The 3499-nt window shown below is 38.1% G+C and overlaps 2 protein-coding genes across 2 annotated transcripts; both read left to right on the top strand.

The window, feature by feature from the left end:
- Window positions 1-3: 3 nt before the first annotated feature.
- LOC100640107 (carnitine O-palmitoyltransferase 2, mitochondrial-like) lies at window positions 4-2498 on the top strand (the record flags this gene model as incomplete). The annotated part of the gene is made up of 5 exons (XM_011404292.2): window positions 4-128; window positions 740-1248; window positions 1774-1854; window positions 1941-2159; window positions 2298-2498. Coding segments are annotated over 5 exons (1065 nt in total), but the record flags the coding sequence as incomplete, so codon positions are not given.
- A 38-nt stretch (window positions 2499-2536) lies between these two features.
- On the top strand, window positions 2537-3477 carry LOC100640234 (SLIT-ROBO Rho GTPase-activating protein 3-like). Its single transcript, XM_019994141.1, has 4 exons — window positions 2537-2718; window positions 2780-2963; window positions 3085-3241; window positions 3457-3477. The coding sequence occupies exons 1-4, from the start codon at window positions 2679-2681 to the stop codon at window positions 3475-3477; spliced, it is 402 nt and encodes a 133-aa protein (XP_019849700.1). The 5' UTR covers window positions 2537-2678.
- The last annotated feature ends 22 nt before the right edge of the window (window positions 3478-3499 follow it).

The following is a 3499-nucleotide window of genomic DNA, read 5'->3' on the forward strand; positions in this document are numbered from 1 at the left end:
GACTCGCAGAATGCTCTTCAATTGGAGAAAATAAACTCTGCCTTATTTGTCCTTTCTCTTGACGATACCACACCCACTGAGCCTAAGGAGGCCATGAGTGTATTTTTACATAATTATGGATTGAACAGGTTAACAGCATTAAAACATATTTTACAAGTACTTAATCTTGTGAGTTGATCCTCCAATTTATCAAATTAAAGCAGAGAAAGAGAGCTAGGGTATAAGCAGGAATATCAAAATAGACTTCAAGTGACATTAGTCTGACAGTCCATGGGTTACAGTTGAGGATGTGGTGGTGTGTGTGTGTTTAATGCAGCATGTACCAGCTGTCAATATTGAATTAAATATTCAATCTTCGTTGGATAATCCTTTGTGGCTTTAGAATCAAGTAACTCCAGCAATGTATGGTGTACCTTAGCTAAGACATTTTAAATAATTACTGAAAGAGAAATAAACTACATGTACATCTTATTATACAGTACTGCAGTGCTAGTAACTTAGTACTGGTGTATCAGTGTTGAATGTTAAGTGGTTTATTCCTAGAGGAAATGAATAAGAGCCTAGTGTTTGTTGCCAATTATGTTTAAGTATATCTTATAATTTGTTGTGTTTATTTAACTTTTAATGATTGCTAAACAACCTCTTCCACCCTCTCTTCTTAATAATTCACTCTCATCATTTCTCTCTATGACCAATACGCATAAACTTACCCTCTCCCTCCCTCTCTCTCCTCCCACAGGTGGGCTGACAAATCACTTCAATTCATAGTGTGTGCTAATTCATCTGCAACCATCTCATTTGAGCATGCCTGGGGAGACGGTGTAGCCGTCGTCCGACTAGCCAATGAGATCTTTGACACTACAATTAACAAACCACGCCCTCTGGCCATACCCACAAGTCTTTCGCCAACCCCAAAGAAATTAGAATTTCGTATTTCGGATCGTGTCAGGGATTACATAGACCTTGCTAGAAATACTCTCAAAGAGAAAGCCGATTCTCTCTCGGTCAATGTGATGCTATACGACACTTTTAACAAGAAGTATCTTAAAGAGAAGCAATTGAGTCCTGATGCCATTATGCAGCTGGCGTTCCAGCTGGCTTATTACCGGCAGTATAAGACCAGTCCCTCTACATACGAGTCCTGCAGTACTGCTGGTTTCAGACACGGGAGGACTGAGACCGTCCGACCTGCTTCCATAGCAACCATGAACTGTGCTAAAGGGTTTGAGGCTGCCAGAGAAGGACAGGGTAAGTAATGATAATAATAATAATAATAATAATAATAATAATAATAATAATAATAATAATAATAATAATAATAATAATGATAATAATAATAATAATAATAATAATAATAATAATAATAATGATAATAATAATAATAATAAACAGTAACCTACACAAGATATGATGAACTGTGTTGAATCAACTGCTGCTGCATGGTTAAGGTTTACCCTGTGCCCTCATGCTTTAGGCTTGTGCCTTTAAAGTGAGGATAAACAAACTAAAGATGGCTGCGTGTCTTCACACTAACCATTATGAAATCACGTGTAATCAATAATATACAAACATATCTGTATGATATTGCCCTATCCTGTGACACAGTCATCTCAAAATTATCATCATCATTATTATTATTATTATTACTTTATAAATTCTCTAGTCATGTTGTCTCAATTGCTTAATTGCTTATAAATTGAGTATATTTGTTTTATTTCACTTGATTGTTGTTCTAATTTGTTTTCTTTTTACACAATAATATACTGTACGTAGGTGTGACAACTAATGAGAAGATTAAATTAATACGTGATGCTGTTTCTTGGCATTCTAAACTAGTACGAGAAGCTGCTACAGGTATGACCAACTAATTTTAGAAATACAGGATAATTAATCATCTCTCTCTCTCTTTCTCTTTGTTGTGACTACCTTCACTATTACAGGCAAAGGGTTCGACAGACACCTGTTTGCTTTAAAGTGTCTAGCAGAAGCAGAATCAGCCTCTGATGTTCCTTTCTTTAAAGATCCTTCTTACAATAAACTGAACAACATTATTCTTTCTACTTCCACTTTAGCAACTCCATCAATAGCTTTTGGAGGATTTGGACCAGTCAATGAAGACAGCTATGGAATTGGATATCGTGTCAATGACCAGTTTTTAGGTGAGACAGGAAAGGAACATGGAGAGATGTATTTGTATGTATAAGACATGTTTGTAGTACACATGTATAGCCAGGTATACTGTCTCTAGACCCTTGCTCTCTTCTCTCTCTATTTCCCTCATTTTATTTTTCTTACAGGCGCTAATGTTTCTACTTATCCCTCACGTGACGGAGCAGAGTTTGTTTCTAATCTCATCCTTTCATTGAATGAGATCTATGAAGTACTAGAGAGCCCGGAATACACCACAGAAAGCAACAAAAAAGAATAATATACTGAAAGTTATTTTATCATTGCAATAGTGAAGGTTTTATCATTGATAAGGTGCCATTTTGTGATAATTTTAATTATTAAAGGGCGTGACCAATGTGGATCACGTGATCAGTCTAGTATTATAATACCAATAATGGCGTCTAAGTGGTGAGGCCCCGAGCGTACTGTAAAGAAAACGAGAGAAAGGAAAAGAGAATATTTCACAGTACCCCTGGAACTATCCAGCAGATATTTTACTGGTAGGAGTCATGGCTCGTAAAGGACAGGATTTAGAGTATCAGCTTAGAGGTGAGGCCTACCGCTAGGGCTGATACTACCGACCAGTTTTGTGTTTGTCTTTTTTGTGTAGAGATAAGAAAGCAGCTCTCGGAGCAGAACAACTGCCTCGAGTTGAGGACAGAGGGAAAGCTCTCCTTACTCGCCGACCTGAAGGATTTCTATAAAAAGAGAGGAGAGGTCGAGTTTGAGTACGCGAAAAACTTGGAAAGACTTTGCGAGAGATTTGAAAGAAATACTAAACAAAGAAATCTCAAGTGATTTGAAATACATACACACATGCTCCATATCACCCCTCTCTCTCTCTCTGCTTACCTTGCCTGTTATGTGATTGTAGTTTCTTTTGTAACATTGTTGTCTTTCTTCTTGTACATGTAGACATGAAGTTCGCTCCACTTTCAATCTCTGGTCGACTCTTCTTGCCGAGACAAGAAGGATGGCTAGAGACAAAGCAAGTTTTGCTGAAGTTCTATCACTTGAGATGGGAGCACGGATTGACATAATGTCCCGAGATGTGGTGTCTATTGCTAAAAAGGTTTGTCAAATTCTACTACTCTCTCTCTCTCTCTCTCTCTCTTCCTCCCTCTCTCCCTCCCTCCCTCTCCCTCCCTCTCCCTCTCCCTCCCTCTCCCTCTCCCTCCCTCTCCCTCTCCCTCCCTCTCTTCCTTTTCAAGTCTTATTCTCTTGCTTACGTAAACTGTGCCATTGTCATTCTGTCCCTGATGCTTTTAATACAATTGATACAAGCAGCTGCTGTTTGTATCAATTTAATACACCAAGCCAGACATTCTCA

The sequence above is a fragment of the Amphimedon queenslandica genome, unplaced genomic scaffold (assembly GCF_000090795.2).
Source record: "Amphimedon queenslandica unplaced genomic scaffold, v1.1 AMPQUscaffold_13481, whole genome shotgun sequence".
Classification (NCBI taxonomy): domain Eukaryota; kingdom Metazoa; phylum Porifera; class Demospongiae; order Haplosclerida; family Niphatidae; genus Amphimedon; species Amphimedon queenslandica.